General features: G+C 39.6%; 1 protein-coding gene across 2 annotated transcripts in view; it reads left to right on the top strand.

Moving 5' to 3' along the window:
* Window positions 1-15,215, top strand: part of LOC110455820 — a 44,879-nt gene extending 29,664 nt beyond the window's left edge. The window contains exons 3-4 of one of the 2 annotated variants that reach the window (XM_021506204.1): window positions 9,709-13,638; window positions 13,755-15,215. In XM_021506204.1, the coding sequence (XP_021361879.1) occupies window positions 12,193-13,638; window positions 13,755-13,799 (1,491 nt within the window). In that variant the 5' untranslated portion in view covers window positions 9,709-12,192 and the 3' untranslated portion in view covers window positions 13,800-15,215. Of the gene's footprint in view, window positions 1-9,708 lie in introns of both variants that reach the window. The other variant, XM_021506205.1, reaches the window with a different exon arrangement.
* Window positions 15,216-17,418: the final 2,203 nt, after the last annotated feature.

Below are 17,418 nucleotides of genomic sequence, written 5' to 3'. Positions count from 1 at the left end.
GGCGATACGTACGCTGTAAACCTTCTGTGTTGTGTTGCCGACATCAGGGCGGTACGTACACTGTACACCTTCTGTGTGGTGTTGCTGACATCAATGGCGATACGTACACAGTAAACCTTCTGTGTCGTGTTGCCGACATCATGGAGATACGTACACTGTAACCCTGCTGTGTGGTGTTGCCTACTTCATGGCGGTACGTACTCTGTAAACCTTCTGTATGGTGTTGCTGACATCAATGCCGATAGGTCCCCTGTAAACCTTCTGTATGGTGTTGCTGACTTCATGGCGATACGTATACTGTAAACCTTCTGTATGGTGTTGCTGACATCAATGCCGATAGGTCCCCTGTAAACCTTCTGTATGGTGTTGCTGACATCATGACGATACGTACACTGTAACCCTTATGTGTGGTGTTGCTGACATCCTGGCGATACGTACACAGTAAACCTTCTGTGTTGTGTTTCCGACATCATAGCGGTTCGTACACTGTAAACCGTCTGTGTGGTGTTGCTGACATCAATGGCGATCCGGACACGGTAAACCTTCTGTGGGGTGTTGCCGACATCCTGGCGATACGTACACTGTAAACCTTATGTGTGGTGTTGCCGATATCATGGCGATACGTACACTGTAAACCTTCTGTGTGGTGTTGCCGACATCATGGCGGTACGTACACTGTAAATCTTCTGTGTCGTGTTGCCGCTAAGCTAACAAGGTAAGCTTACAGCGCGTGGCGATGGTCATAGACAGTAACCATTGAATCAATAAACACAACTCTAGCCTTGTAAAGATTTCCAAGTTAAGGTTTCGCCCTAACATTTTTTTTGTTGAGTTGAATTCCAAAATGTGCGTTTGATTCCACCCAGCTAAGTACTGGGCGTTTCTGATCAGGTTGTTAGTGTAATTTTCTGGAGCAATCCAACCGCTTCCCTAGAAAGTATTATGCCAGCGCAAAACATTCCATAAATATTTCGTGTTATCTTCTTACACCTGACATAATTATTTCGTGTTATCCTCTTACATCTGACATAACTGTTTCGTGTTATCCTCTTACACCTGACATAACTGTTTCGTGTTATCCTCTTACACCTGACATCAATATTTCGTATTTTCCTCTTACATCTGACATAAATATTTCGTGTTATCCTCTTACACCTGACATAAATATCTCGTATTTTCCTCTTACACATGACATTCATGCTATCCTCTTACACCTGCCATAAATATTTCGTGTTATCCTCTTACACCTGACATCAATAGTTCGTATTATCCTCTTACACCTGACAAATATTTCGTTGTCGTTTCGACTAGTCACCACGTGTGCTTAGTCGAAAGCAGCCACGAATACGTCAGTTAGGCATGATTCAACACAAGGTATTCCGAAAGCAGCCACGTATACGTCAGTTAGGGATGATCCAACATAAGGTATTCCGAATGCACTCTGTTGAATTCATTGAGCGTTTATCATTCACAATGATCGAATAGGCTAGTACACTCTGATAGATGTTTACAGTTGCAAATGATATTCCGGTGCGTCCCTATAGGTGAAAAGCAATATTATGAAATATATTAAGATAATTACACAAATACTTATATCTATAACATAATATCGCATGCTATGTGGGTATTTAAATTAAATCTGCTCAGTGTCTTCTTCTTGCTGCAAACAAGACTAGGTTTTGTAAAGATCATGTCTCCCCGGGTTTTCGTTATATTTGTGTCCTTTTGTAACGATTATTACTTATGCCGAGTATTCCCGTGTGTGTTGACGTTGTGGTAGGTGTTTACTGTGTAGAAACTGAGCTGAACGACTAAAACTCCCCTTGTCCCCGGTATCAGCCACGCTTGATTCAAATCAGACTCGGTTGTAAAAACATGTTAGGTAATATTACATGTGCACACTAATGTTGACCAATACTAAGATAAATTTTATAACACAAGAGAAAACACGATAAGACCAAACTTGATACATGTATTGTTTCATTTCACAGTAATAAAAATACTTCTCAGGGAAATACGTGTCAAGTTATGTTAAGTTGACCGCACTTTACACCACTTCGGTCAAATAGCAAACGTTTCAGTGACCCAGAGACGGGAAGCATCTCAGTGACGAAAAGATCGATAAATTGTATTACGCTACAAGTGATGGGAAACACTGACGTAACATTGATATAGTGATGTTGTGAGAATAACAGGGGCTTCACAGCAGTCGCGAGCTATCATCTGTAAACGATTGCAATAGACCTACGCTGTATGATTTTGATTGAATTTCATTAATTATCAACATAAAAATTGGTTCCCGCACATTTGTGCGAACTTTTCAATCTATAAAACAAATATATAGCTCAACTCTTGATTATCCGACAGTTAGGAATCGTGATGCGTAAGTTATTGAATTATAGCACTTTCTTAGAATTCACTCCTACCCGCATTAAAAATCCTTTGTCATAAGTTTATATCAATCTCATCACGACTGATATTGAAACCGATGGGTATTTGGGGGATGAATAAACAACACAAGCTCGACGTTTTGATTCTGAACCAGTGGTTTATTGTAGGTAAATCTTACCCTCTGTGTGGCAGAAGGCTTAACAACATGTCCAGCTCATACATATATAGTCTGTACACGTATTTAACTCTCACTTATATTCTTGTCAGTGGTCGTTGTCGTCGCTCTCTCGTCTACCTAATCATACAAAGGCATCGCGCGCCAACGCCAATAGCCAGTCAGATAATAGATATATACTGACGTCACACTACTGACCACTATACCGGACATATTATTATACAGCATTAAAAATATATTTGATAAAAATTAATCCTACCATTTACTGAAACCCATCAATCTAACAATGTAATCAACCACCAACACAATCATCTACTTAAACTCATCAACCTTACAATGTAACCAACCACAAACACAATCATCTACTGAAACCCATCAACCTTACAATGTAACAAACCACAAACACAATCATCTACTAAAACCCATCAACCTTACAATGTAACCAACCACAAACACAATCATTTACTGAAACCCATCAACCTTACAATGTAACGAACCACAAACACAATCATCTTCTGAAACCCATCAACCTTACAATGTTACCAACCACAAACACAATCATCTACTGAAACCCATCAACCTTACAATCTAATCAACCACAAACACAATCATCTACTGAAACCCATCAACCTTACAGTGCAACCAACCACAAACACAATCATATACTGAAACTCATCAACCTTACAATGTAACCAACTTCAAACACAATCATCTACTGAAACCCATCAACCTTACAATGTAACCAACCACAAACACAATCATCTACTGAAACCCATCAACCTTACAGTGCAACCAACCACAATCACAATCATATACTGAAACTCATCAACCTTACAATGTAACCAACCACAAAAACAATCATCTACTGAAACTCATCAACCTTACAATGTAACCAAGCACAAACACAATCATCTACTGAAACCCATCAACCTTACAATGTTACCAACCACACACACAATCATCTACTGAAACCCATCTGAAACTCATCAACCTTACAATGTACCCAACAACAAACACAATCATCTACGGAAACTCATCAACCTTACAATGTAACCAATCCCAAACACAATCATCTACTGAAACCCACCAACCTTACAATGTAACAAACCACAAACACACTCATCTACTGAAACCCATCAACCTTATAATGTAACCAACAACAAACACAATCATCTACGGAACCTCATCAACCTTACAATGTAACCAAGCACAAACACAATCACCTACTGAAACCCATCAACCATACAATGTAACAAACCGCAAACACAATCATCTACTAAAACCGATCAACCTTACAATGCAACCAACCACAACCACAATCATCTATTGAAACCCATCAACCTTACAATGTAACCAACAACAAACACAATCATCTACGGAACCTCATCAACCTTACAATGTAACCAACCCCAAACACAATCATATACTGAAACTCATCACCCTTACAATGTAACCAACTTCAAACACAATCATCTACTGAAACCCACCAACCTTCCAATGTAACCAACCACAAACACAATCAGCTACTGAAATCCATCAACCTTACAATGTTACCAACCACAAACAGAATCATCTACTGAAACCCATCAACCTTACAGTGTAACCAACCACAAACACAATCATTTACTGAAACCCATCAACCTTACAATGTAACCAATCGCAAACACAATCATCTACTGAAACCCATCAACCTTACCATGTAACCAACCACAAACACAATCAGCTACTGAAATCCATCAACCTTACAATGTTACCAACCACAAACCAACCACAAACACAATCATCTACTAAAACCCATCAACCTTACAATGTAACCAATCGCAAACACAATCATCTACTGAAACCCAACAACCTTACAATGTTACCAACCACAACCACAATCATCTATTGAAACCCATCAACCGTACAATGTAACAAACCACTCACACAATCATCTACTGATACCCATCAACCTTACAATGCAACCAACCACAACCACAATCATCTATTGAAACCCATCAACCGTACAATGTAACAAACCACTCACACAATCATCTACTGAAACCCATCAACCTTACAGTGCAACCAACCACAAACCCAATCATATACTGAAACTCATCAACCTTACAAAGTAACCAACCACAAACACAATCATCTGCTGAAACTCATCAACCTTACAATGTACCCAACAACAAACACAATCATCTACGGAACCTCATCAACCTTACAATGTAACCAAGCACAAACACAATCGTCTACTGAAACCCATCAACCTTACAGTGCAACCAACCACAAACCCAATCATATACTGAAACTCATCAACATTACAATGTAACCAACCACAAACACAAGCATCGACTGAAACCCATCAACCATACAATGTAACAAACCACACACACAATCATCTACTGAAACCCATCACTCATCAACCTTACAATGTAACCAATCACAAACACAATCATCTCAATCATATACTGAAACTCATCAACCTTACAAAGTAACCAACCACAAACACAATCATCTGCTGAAACTCATCAACCTTACAATGTACCCAACAACAAACACAATCATCTACGGAACCTCATCAACCTTACAATGTAACCAATCGCAAACACAATCATCTACTGAAACCCACCAACCTTACCATGTAACAAACCACAAACACAATCATCTACTAAAACCCATCAACCTTACAATGTAACCAATCGCAAACACAATCATCTACTGAAACCCAACAACCTTACAATGTTACCAACCACAACCACAATCATCTATTGAAACCCATCAACCTTACAATGTTACAAACCACAAACACAATCATCTACTAAAACCGAACAACCTTACAATGCAACCAACCACAACCACAATCATCTATTGAAACCCATCAACCGTACAATGTAACAAACCACTCACACAATCATCTAACCACAAACACAATCATCTACTGAAAAACATCAACCTTACAATGTTACCAACAACAAACACAATCATCTACTGAAACCCAGCAACCTTACAATGTAAGCAACCACAAACACAATCATCTACTGAAAAACATCAACCTTACAATGTTACCAACAACAAACACAATCATCTACTGAAACCCACCAACCTTCCAATGTAACCAACCACAAACACAATCTTCTACTGAAACCCATCAACCTTACAGTGTAACCAACCACAAACACAATCATCTACTCAAACTCATCAACCTTACAATGTAACCAAGCACAAACACAATCATCTACTGAACCCCATCAACCTTACAATGTAACCAACCCCAAACACAATCATATACTGAAACTCATCAACCTTACAATTTAACCAATCACAAACACAATCATCTCAATCATATACTGAAACTCATCAACCTTACAAAGTAACCAACCACAAACACAATCATCTACTGAAACCCATCAACCATACAATGTAACAAACCACAAACACAATCATCTACTAAAACCGATCAACCTTACAATGCAACCAACCACAAACACAATCATCTATTGAAACCCATCAACCTTACAATGTAACCAACCACAAACACAATCGTCTATTGAAACCCATCAACCTTACAATGTAACCAACCACACACACAATCATCTACTGAAACCCATCAACCTTACCATGTAACCAACCACAAACACAATCATCTACTGAACCCCATCAACCTTACAATGTTACCAACCACAAACACAATCATCTACTGAAACTCATCACCCTTACAATGTAACCAACCACAAACACAATCATCTACTGAATCTCATCAACCTTACAATGTAACCAACCACAAACTCAATCATCTACTGAAACTCATCAACCTTACAATGTAACCAACCACAAACCCAATCATCTACTGAAACCCATCAACCTTACCATGTAACCAACCACAAACACAATCATCTACTGAAAAACCCACCAACCTTACAATGTAACAAACCACAAACACAATCATCTACTAAAACCGATCAACCTTACAATGTAACCAACCACAAACACAATCGTCTACTGAAACTCATCAACCTTACAATGTTACCAACCACAAACACAATCATCTACTGAAACACATCAACCTTACAATGTAACCAACCACAAACACAATCATCTACTGAAACCGATCAACCATACAATGTAACAAACCACAAACACAATCATCTACTGAAACCCATCAACCTTACAATGTTACCAACCACAAACACAATCATCTACTGAAACCCATCAACCTTACAATGTTACCAACCACAAACACAATCATCTATTGAAACCCATCAACCTAACAATGTTACCAACCGCAAACACAATCATCTTCTGAAACCCATCAACCTTACAATGTAACCAACCACAAACACAATCATCTACTGAAACCCATCAACCTTACAATGTAACCAACCACAAACACAATCATCTACTGAAACCCATCAACCCAACACTGTTACCAATAACCGTATAAAACATGTAATGTAACAACTACTCTATGAAACTCAACCTTACAAACTAAAACCCCAAACGCATTAGCCTAACAATGTAACCAGTCACAAACCCAATCATATGATACCCATTTACCCAACACCGTTACCAATAACCCCATAAAACAATTCCGAATTGATGCCGTTAATACAATATATACTGGACAATCTCCCACGGACTACACAGTTTATAATAACCCGTTAATACAATATATACTGGACAATCTCCCACAGACTACCCAGTTTAATAACCCGTTTACCGAAAGATGTTAAACGAAACTCTACTGACCCACCAGCCACATAGTCTTATAAGGATCGTAAGGAACGTTTCAGATACCTACATTCAAAATGCTTTTCAATGGCGACTCGCTAGGTACATGTTCGTTTAGATTGTCTACTTTCAAAGTCATTTTACAAGGTGGGCAATGCGTGCTGCTAATCAAACGCTGAGTCTTTTAAGCGTAATGATGATCCTACAAAACAGCCTTATCATCAGCGAACATTGAACTCATATAACCTAAGCTGTGATGTTGCCCCGACATCCATGCTGTTTGGCTCCACTATCGGTGCCTTGATTACTGTGTGGCTCTACCATCAATGAAAAGCGGATTTATATGATCCCAGCCGATGCAAAGACTTTTAAACCAGCAGCCTCAGACCACTAACCAGCCTTCCCACAAAAACGTCATCCATTGAGTAATCCACCGCCCACCAACCAACCATCCAATAGTAAACAAGCAGCCGCAGACCACTAACCAGCCTTCCCACAAAAACATCATCCATTGAGCAATACACCGCCCACCAACGAACCATCCAATAGTAAACAAGCAAGAGCTACTTACCAGCCCAAATATAAACGGGCCACGTACCAGCAAACTAACCATCCAATAGCAAACACACAAGACCTACTTACCAGCCCACACATATAAACCGGCCACTTACCAACAAACCATCAATGAAAAGCGGATTTATATGATCCCAGCCGATGCAAAGACTTTTAAACCAGCAGCCTCAGACCAATAACCAGCCTTCCCACAAAAACGTCATCCATTGAGCAATACACCGCCCCCCAACCAACCAACCAATAGTAAACAAGCAGCCTCAGACCACTATCCAGCCTTCCCACAAAAACGTCATCCATTGAGCAATACCCCGCCCACCAACCAACCATCCAATAGTAAAAAAGCAAGAGCTACTTACCAGCCCAAATATAAACCGGCCACTTACCAACAAACTACCCATCCAATAGCAAACACACAAGACCTACTTACCAGCCCTCACATATAAACCGGCCACTTACCAACAAACCATCAATGAAAAGCGGATTTATATGATCCCAGCCGATGCAAAGACTTTTAAACCAGCAGCCTCAGACCAATAACCAGCCTTCCCACAAAAACGTCATCCATTGAGCAATACCCCGCCCACCAACCAACCATCCAATAGTAAAAAAGCAAGAGCTACTTACCAGCCCAAATATAAACCGGCCACTTACCAACAAACTAAACATCCAATAGCAAACACACAAGACCTACTTACCAGCCCTCACATATAAACCGGCCACTTACCAACAAACTACCCATCCAATAGCAAACACAAAAGACCTACTTACCAGCCCACACATATAAACCGGCCACTTACCAACAAACCATCAATGAAAAGCGGATTTATATGATCCCAGCCGATGCAAAGACTTTTAAACCAGCAGCCTCAGACCACTAACCAGCCTTCCCACAAAAACGTCATCCAGTGAGCAATACACCGCCCACCAACCAACCATCCAATAGTAAACAAGCAAGAGCTACTTACCAGCCCAAATATAAACCGGCCACTTACCAACAAACTAACCATCCAATAGCAAACACACAAGACCTACTTACCAGCCCACACATATAAACCGGCCACTTACCAACAAACCAAACAACAAATAGCAAGCAAACAAGACCTACTTATCACCAACCAACACACTGACCAAATGATCAACCCACAAATATAAACCGGCCACTTACCAACAAACTAACCATCCAATAGCAAACACACAAGACCTACTTCCCAGCCCACACATATAACCCGGCCACTTACCAACAAACTAACCATCCAATAGCAAACACCCAAGACCTACTTACCAGCCCACACATATAACCCGGCCACTTACCAACAAACTAACCATCCAATAGCAAACACCCAAGCCCTACTTACCAGCCCACACATATAAACCGTCCACTTACCAACAAACCAAACAACAAATAGCAAGCAAACAAGACCTACTTACCACCAACCAACACACTGACCAAATGATCAACCCACAAATATAAACCGGCCACTTACCAACAAACTAAATAACCAATATCAAACAGGCAAGACCTACTTACCACCAACTAACACACTGACCAACCAAATTATTAACCTACAAATATAACCCGGCCACTTCCCAACAAACCAACCATCCAATAGCAAGCAAGCAATATCCACTTACCGCCAACCAACATATTGACCACCCAAATTATTAACCCACAAATATAACCCGGCCACTTACCAACAAACCAACCATCCAATAGCAAGCAAGCAATATCTACTTACCGCCAACCAACATATTGACCAACCAAATTATTAACCCACAAATATTTTGGGCATTGTTTCCTGTTTCTTCTGCCTTATACACATGTGTTTGATTCCAGTATTTTTATTGTATACTTACAGATACTCAAACAAGAAGAGCAATTTGGACCACGTGATTTGTATTAGAAGTGAGCCCTGACGACCAGTATGTTTCCATGACGACAGGAAAGTGTTCTATCGATATAAACAAAACCTAACCAGTTAAGCGTCTGTCTACCACGTATATGAAACAAGCGATACTGAATGTTACGTGGAACATGGTACAATACATTTTCAAATCAGCATATACGACCAATGAATAGCTAACACGTGTATATTAAAACCTACAGAATGCGCACCATGCACGCCAAATGACGGTTGTTCATATAGACCTGCTAGAAGCCCATAGGGCAGTGCTATGATTCCATTTCTTTGGAGACATCACAACAGAACCGGCCCGCGAATTTGATTTTGTATCGTCGAGAATTACCAATTAGAGCGCGCGCCACAGTTCTCGTGCTTGGAACCGTTGGGTCAGAGTTGCTGGACCACGGGAAGTTTACATATACAATTGTATGTACAGTACAGAGTGAGCTGTACTTGGAGTCGTTGGACGCCATTCTGGACATCGGAAGGTCGAATTCTCCTTGAGGGCTGGTTAAGACTATGAGTTGTTCGGATGAGTAGGTACAGTTACAACTGGCCAGCCCGACATGAGTACTCATGGGAGTGACGCTTAATGGATGAATAACACTATTAACACAGACCACATATTGGCCAACACACGTGCTATAACCGGAGATGTTGTTACAGGATCATACAGCTGGAAGTGCATTAGTCGGTCAGCTAGTATTCAATTTATGTTGAAAAAGTGAAATTTGAAATATAATCAATTCAGCTATCTTTTGAAATCAACTTGACAATGATAGCAATGAAATATTCAAATCCTCTTTGTACAATTTCACAAACAGGACGGATGATGTAAACACAAACCAAATGAAAGCACGTGTTAAGCGCACGTGAACGTGAACGTCTCGTGAGAGTTGTGCAAGGGATTCGGTGCGCTGCGTACACACGATACTGCGACAGGAACACAACACTATATATCCTCGTGTATTCCAAGGCTGTCCATTACCAGCCCGGGGTAAAACACAATTTTCATAAATATTTGACAAGGCGTGTTGAGTAAGGCGACTGTTAAGTGCAGAGTTTGAAGGCTGTCCCCCACGCCTTCGGGATCACGTGACTTTTCTGGCCCCGCGTAGTGTGGTGGCGCTGTGTTAGGTGTTTACATTGCACGTCTCGCCAGCTAGGTTCTAGTTCTCGTACTGTGAATGACTCGACAGAGAGGAAGCAAGTGTGTAGTTCCGACGGCAATCGATCGCCGATCTGTGTGCACCTTCACAGCTATGAACTGCAATTTTAATGGTATTTGTTAAAGAATGACAGGTGACAGCGTTCACCTTATGTAGGGGCGTGGTGTCGATACTTAAGGCGTGACATAAACAAGAAAAAGGTCAGCTAACTCGGGCCGTGACTTAACGCCAACCAAAGGGCGTGATTATAACAGTGTTCGTCAGATTTATTGACACAGAAGAACATGGATATATCGCTTTGAATTGGATATTAAGGGCGGAGTTTGTGTATTGGATTAAGACTGTTTACATAGATCTGTTTTAATCACTACTTATTTTTAAGAGGCGTGTTAAATTTCCTCTGGAGGTGTGGCCAATTAACGACATATCCTGTATACTCATCAGAACGACCACGGGTGTACGAGTGCGTGGGAATCAAACGTGATCAAATGAATGAACCGAACTAGTATATACCGCTAAAAGCTGTGTCTATACTGTGCGTGTTAAATTATTTAAGTAGTCCCCGTGGTGTGGGGCGAGGACATCTACGTCAAATGCAACGACAATAAGTGAAATTGTCTATATAGGCCCAGTCGGTGTCCGATGTACTTACATTTTGGGAGAATATTGAAGAAAGCATTAGAGCGGGTATCGGTTCGTTATAGCCAGCCGTATCGGTTTGTGAGCCGCTCTTCCAAGCTAATGCTGATCAATATTTGCCAAAAACAGCTCCCTTGGCGCTTAAGTGATGACAGACAGGCTAGAGTAATCTATACGTTCCAAATCTAAATGATCAAGTCATTACATGCCCTACCCCAGGGGATCATACCACCGGGCGCGAGCGAGTGTACGGGCATTACGTTTGGACCATAGACACGGTTCACTCTGTCATCAGACTACGACAGAAATCTGTACGCGGTGTTATTCAACCAGGACACATATCTACCACCAAACTGTACATGTTTTTATTCCACAAGGCTACGAAAAAACCTATATGTGATATCATTCTACCAAACGGTGCGTGCTATAATTCCACAAGGCTATGGAAAAAATGTACAAGCTATAAAAATGCTTGTTTATTTGTAAACTGGACATTTATTTTTGCCATCAACAAATTTCTTCATCGCAACAAATTGCGTGTTGTTCAAATGACATTGTCGATCATCTTTTCAGAAAATATCAGTATTTGTCAGGAATTTGTTTGGTAACGACCTCAAAACGTTCAAATAAAATGTTGTGTTCGTGTGGTGAACAGTCACGTGACTCAGGTCCAATCGTTGACCTTGAGAAAACTATCCAGGATTATGCATGGCGGGAATTAAAACGTGACGCTCGGTGGTATCAAGGACCGCTTCTGCGCAGGTCTTGTTACGAAATCGAGGTACCGTGGAACTTTTACGAGTTTGACCACCAGACAGTGAGATTTGCTCCGAGACATACTCGCCATTCTTCGGGAGACGGCTTTCGGGAACGCAAGCAAGTAGAACTGTTTTCTACGGATTACAAAAATAATACGGGAAAAGATCAGATCTATAATCTAAAAACACAACGACAAACTAAGGCATTGACTAATGTGACTTTTCAGCGAGGTTTTAACATTCAAGGGAAGGCTAATTTTAAACTGAAAATTCCAGAAAGATATGGACATTGCGGTGTAACGGCCAGTGCTGATGGTCACCTTAGGGTCACCAAGTGTCGGGGGGAAACATTGGACGAAATGTTCACATGGCAAGTGGACAGTGACATCACAGTTGACCCCTATCACGTGACAAAGGTCACGCTAGTTGTAACTGAAGACGAGTTTATAGCAGATTTTGAAGTGCGAACAACGATGAAGATGACGACCGGTGAAGCCCCTATTATCTTGAAACGCAAACGGGACAATCACATACATGCTGTACTATTAATATCAGACCTAGGTGAAATATTTGGTGATTTAGGCTGCCCAGTTATAAATGTTTTAAAGGGAGAAGAAGGGGACAAGCAGAGTTGTGCTATTGAAATTGTAACAACTGGAGTCCTAGAAAGTCTGCGATGGAGGGACCAGCGAATCAGTATTGAATCTCGCCCGATCGGTCCTTCGGAATCCGAACCATATGACAACCATTACGATGTTCCTATGTATTCTAAGGATATCTATTCACGCGTTATCAAGCACGCGACTCAGGATGATGACCTCCCGGTTCTTGATCGAGACAAGGTCAACGATAGTACTGTAGGGGTTAAGACGGAAACTAGGGACCTGCGGTTCAAGATTATACCAAAGATTGTTACCGAGAGTCCGGATGAAGTGTTCACCAACGATGGCGATGGAGCTAGACCTGAAACACTCACAAGCCCGGTTTACCCAACAGTACGCATCGCCGACAAAACGGAGCCAGGTGATCACGTGGACAGAGCGAACAAAGTGGATCATCCTCCGAGTCGCGAAAGGGTGCTGGAGAGGTCCGACAAAGTTGTGGAGAGAGACAACAACAGGGACTTCGACTATGTGAGAAGACCGTTTGAAATTCCTCCGCCAAAACGACCTGATCCGGTGCCGCCTTACAAGTTGACGTTTGAAAAGCCCCTGAAAGTTATTAGAGAGCTCAGTCTTGAGGATAAAAAATCGCAGGCAGACGACGACTCGGACAAACTAGGAACTCCAGATTCTTCCGACTCTCAGAAATTCTCAAAGGTAACAAGTGTTTGATGAAATTTGCTACAATATAGCTAGCTAGCGTACGGAGATAACACGACATTGTGTTGTTAACGGGAGATAACTCTACCTAACTATCTTTTGAAATTTTACAGGAGATGCAACAACCGTGTCGTCGCGCATGGGACGTGAGTGTCTAAGTGGAAACACAACACACGTGTTTCGGCCGATTCCTACAGAGTCAGTAAAGAACTAATGCACTCGTCTTCCACGTACGTGAGATTGAACGAGTATGGCGTTGTTTTGTGACAGAGTTCTGGACAGGGAGTGTGAGACAGTGAAGAGCGGAGAATTATTTGAGGGGATAGTATCTCGCAGAAAGGCAGGAGTGACGTAAATTTATGAAGGAAACATAGAATAGATTCTTGTTTTTAAGAAGTGCATGAAATGGGATTACATATTTACCTACACTGTAAATTAAATTGACTTTTTTTCACTCGGAGGAAAATACTATAGAATATTAATCAATAAACCATTGATGATCTTTTTTGCACAACTTGTATAAACTATAAACGTGATGCATAATTGTTTATTTGCCGCGCGTTCCCACTAAGGAGCACTAGTATTACACGGTACGAAACAGGGACACCATCTTTTATAACTGTTATTCAAAACACAACGTAAATCTATAATATTTAAAATACCTCACGTATTCCACTCAATCACTGCTATGTATCACTAGTATAGCCATTTCCGCTTCCCGTTGGGTTGAATCCGGGTATTCAACATAGCGTTGTATTCAACTTGGCGTTCATCCTCTCTCTCTCACCCTGCATACGTGTACGGTTAGGCCACACCAAGTTAATTCCACTGTCTTTTGAAATTTTATTCACTTTTCAAACAATTGATTATGTTACCAGAATTCTACTTCCAATATATTTTCACAATCACAACACATAAAGGGGATTAAAATGGAATGATTTGTAGTTTTTTTAAGGATCCCCGTATTACTGACAATAACTGTTAATATGAATTTAAAACTTGATTTCCCGGCACGAGTATAGCCCTGATAACCAGCGAGACTTTAACGAAGAAAAGATAAAAGTTAAAGAACGAAAACTAACTAACAGCGGGACGACCATAATTTAAACGCTCGACATCCAATGTTTATGATGTCGGTCTTACCAACTGTGTCACCTGGTAACAGAAGTGGCCTGGCCCATTGACACTATAGCTATATACAAAAACCAAATTAAGGGGAGATAACTGTATATACAAAAAACACAGTGAAACTCTCCATTTTTTTCCCCGCATTGTGACAGGGATCCTTAAATAGACATGTACATAAGAAATAGGCAAACATCTCCCAAACGAAATTTCGATAAAAATGAAGTGGACCTGGTGAGTTTGTGTAGAATCTGTGTAGCATTTCGTAAAAGATGCAAAGAATAAGAAATTAATTTGGTGTGATCTTAGCAGCCACCAGTCTTTGTAACGGATATGCGTGTCGTGTGTTTGTGTGACGTCATTCCTACACCTTGTAGTTAATGTACATTCAGCATATTTGCATAGATGTTTGTTTGTATGACAGTGTATATGTTCCAATACAGAAAGTGTTAAGATTAATACGTGTGCGCTTTATATGTATAGGAGCAACAAATGTGAAGCTGTGTCTTATGAATATTGGTTTCTGTCAACCTACCGGGTAACTTCAGATTATCGACGGATTTCAATGAGTTTCCAATGAAAACTTCAGATTAAGGTATAGAAAAACAATTGATTGTTAATTTATCCTATTAAGCAAGCTAAATTAAAAATTATTTCGTTAATTTCAAATAGTTTAAACCGATAAGAAATACACTTGAGAATATATCCACCACACATATGACACTAAATAGAGATATCTCAATCTTCGAACTCTTCGATTCCATAATACATCAACCGAGGTATGTCATAACTTAAAAATTAAAACTTTGACGGGAATTCCCGAATGGTTTCTGACTGACGATTTTCACCTGCCGGAAATGATAACTATAGAAACATGACATTATTCCCGAAAAACAACACTTTTACATTATGTCTTAAAACCAAACAAAAGCTATCCAGAAAGCCAAAAAATAATAATTTTCGCTTTACATATATGATAATTATAATACCGGAAATATAACTGGACATCTCACGAACGTTTTATTTTGAGTTGGTATCCATAGACTATGAATGCAAGCTCAAAGGATTGTGTTACTTATATATCAGCCATTGTATGACATTCCACTATATATACCCTACTACATTCATATGGCATTCATGTAAGCTATGAATGCCAATAATCCGATTGTTTACATCATCATTCATATGTGAATTCCAACTGGACAAAGGTAATTTTAACATGAATTTCCTTTGTCAAGTTCGCATTTATATTGCTTATGAATGCCACCTGAAAGGCTGAAAGCAATCCAATGCTTAAATAAAAAAAAATGAAATATTTCAATCCAAAACAAAATTAAACCTTTAGATCAGATAAATGTATGTATCATGAGCGCTTGTAAATCGAGTATAACCGCCATCTTGGTATTCAACAATACAATTATGATAATGATATGATACTGATGACGTCAACAATGGAACCTCTACAGTTATCGCTAATATAAATGCCATCTAAATGTTGAAGGGTTATCAGATGGCAATACCATTGGGTGATACATACTGGTAAATCAACTTTGATTTTTTTTTTTTTTTTTTTTTAAATAAATAATGTTATAATTGAATTGATTCATAAATATTTCTAATTTATTATGTAATATACATTTTGATCTTTTCTATATTACGTGATTAGGTTATACGTCCATGTACAAAGGTGACTTCGTAGATGTAGATTCATTGCTACACCACACAGTGCAGTAGTTGTGACACAATAACGGGGTGTTGGGGGAATAGAACTGACTGATTATAATGTATAGATGTAACTGTTCTGTTAAGGTTAAACAAGCCCCGTAACGATACAGAGTGGATTTAGTCTAGTCTGAAATACGACAGTGAGGAAAAACGACATTAAGGCTGATGTCTTCATACAAAACTTTACCGACATCATGAAATGTCAATCTCTTTTGAAAGCAAACTGAATTCTACGAACGATTTTTGGTTACGCCTTGCCACAAGCATCTTATTTAATGACAACATGTCCATTGTTTAAAGAATGACGACTGGTACAAGGTCTTTGTTTAATCGAACAACACTTATACATTTGTATATCTATTGAACACCAATAGGTAATAATATCCAATGTTGAAACGACAATTGACCAAGTTACATTGTTTAAATGAACAACACATATCTGTACAGCCAGTACTTTAAAACAAAAACGACAATGTACATTGTTTATATAAACGACAAGGGACATAATCAACGAAAACATATATATATATAGTTAATGTTTAAATGAGTATTAACACATAAAAGTACATTCTAATAAACAGAAGACAACAGAAATCAGTGAACAACATCAGATATATATTCCCGCTTAAAATGCAACTAAAATATATTCTTGAGAACCTTGAATTAAGGTACATCCCTGTCATTAATGATATTATTTTCTCCAAAATTAAAACGGAAATACATATCTGCCTGACAAACGTTACAGTTTTTATGGAAAATGTTTCAATTTATCTTACAAATGATACTTTTTTTCTGACAAAGATGTTAGTTTGACGAAGGTGACAGCTTTCTGACAAAGTTCTAGTATAGAAGATACACATTCTGTCTGACATAATTTACCTAATTAGGTAACAAACATTAGCGGCACGTTTTGGTAGCAGAGTACAG

Source organism: Mizuhopecten yessoensis, unplaced genomic scaffold (assembly GCF_002113885.1).
Source record: "Mizuhopecten yessoensis strain PY_sf001 unplaced genomic scaffold, ASM211388v2 scaffold8383, whole genome shotgun sequence".
Taxonomy (NCBI): domain Eukaryota; kingdom Metazoa; phylum Mollusca; class Bivalvia; order Pectinida; family Pectinidae; genus Mizuhopecten; species Mizuhopecten yessoensis.
Note: the sequence above shows the minus strand (reverse complement) of the source record. Positions and strands in the feature narration are given on the sequence as shown.